Here is a 618-nt window from a genome sequence, read left to right on the forward strand (position 1 = left end):
AGTGTTTGTGTTGTTTTTGTGTTTGCAGCTGGAGTTTAACTTCAGTGTTTGTGTTGTTTTTGTGTTTGCAGCTGGAGTTCTGGACTGTTTACACAGGTAAGTGTCAATCATCTGAAAATACTGACTAATAAAATGTCAAGCTATGTTTGCTTTTAGTAGTATTTTAACATTAGATAAACTTTTGATTTTAGCTACTTTAAGATAGCTTTGCTACTTATAGCTTTTGACATGCTACATTTAGCTTTTTGCTACTGTTCAGCTCATTTTAGCTAGTGTTCAAATCTTTTTAGCTACTGTTCATTTTTCAGCTACTGTTCAGCAACTTTTAGCTATTGCTCTGCTCCTTTCAGCTACTGTTCAGCTCATTTTAGCYAGTGTTCTTAATATTTTAGCTAGTGTTCAGCTACTTTTAGCTACTGTTAGTTCCTTTTAGCTACTGTTCAGCTCCTTTTAGCTAGTGTTCTTCATCATTTAGCCAGTGTTCATCTTTTAGCTACTGTTCAGCTCCTTTTAGCTAGTGTTCTTCATCATTTAGCCAGTGTTCTTCATCATTTAGCCAGTGTTCATCTTTTAGCTACTGTTCAGCTCCTTTTAGCTAGTGTTCTTCATCATTTAGCC

At 35.3% G+C, this 618-nt stretch overlaps 1 protein-coding gene across 1 annotated transcript in view; it reads left to right on the forward strand.

Annotated features, from left to right (window-relative positions):
- Nucleotides 1-71: 71 nt before the first annotated feature.
- Nucleotides 72-618, forward strand: part of LOC106531174 (vitamin K-dependent protein C) — a gene marked incomplete at its 5' end in the record, with an annotated part of 3,813 nt that continues 3,266 nt past the window's right edge. The window contains 1 exon segment of the mRNA XM_014026955.1: nt 72-96. Coding sequence (XP_013882409.1) covers nt 72-96 — 25 coding nt within the window.

The sequence above is a fragment of the Austrofundulus limnaeus genome, unplaced genomic scaffold, assembly GCF_001266775.1.
Source record: "Austrofundulus limnaeus strain Quisiro unplaced genomic scaffold, Austrofundulus_limnaeus-1.0 Scaffold603, whole genome shotgun sequence".
NCBI classification, from domain to species: domain Eukaryota; kingdom Metazoa; phylum Chordata; class Actinopteri; order Cyprinodontiformes; family Rivulidae; genus Austrofundulus; species Austrofundulus limnaeus.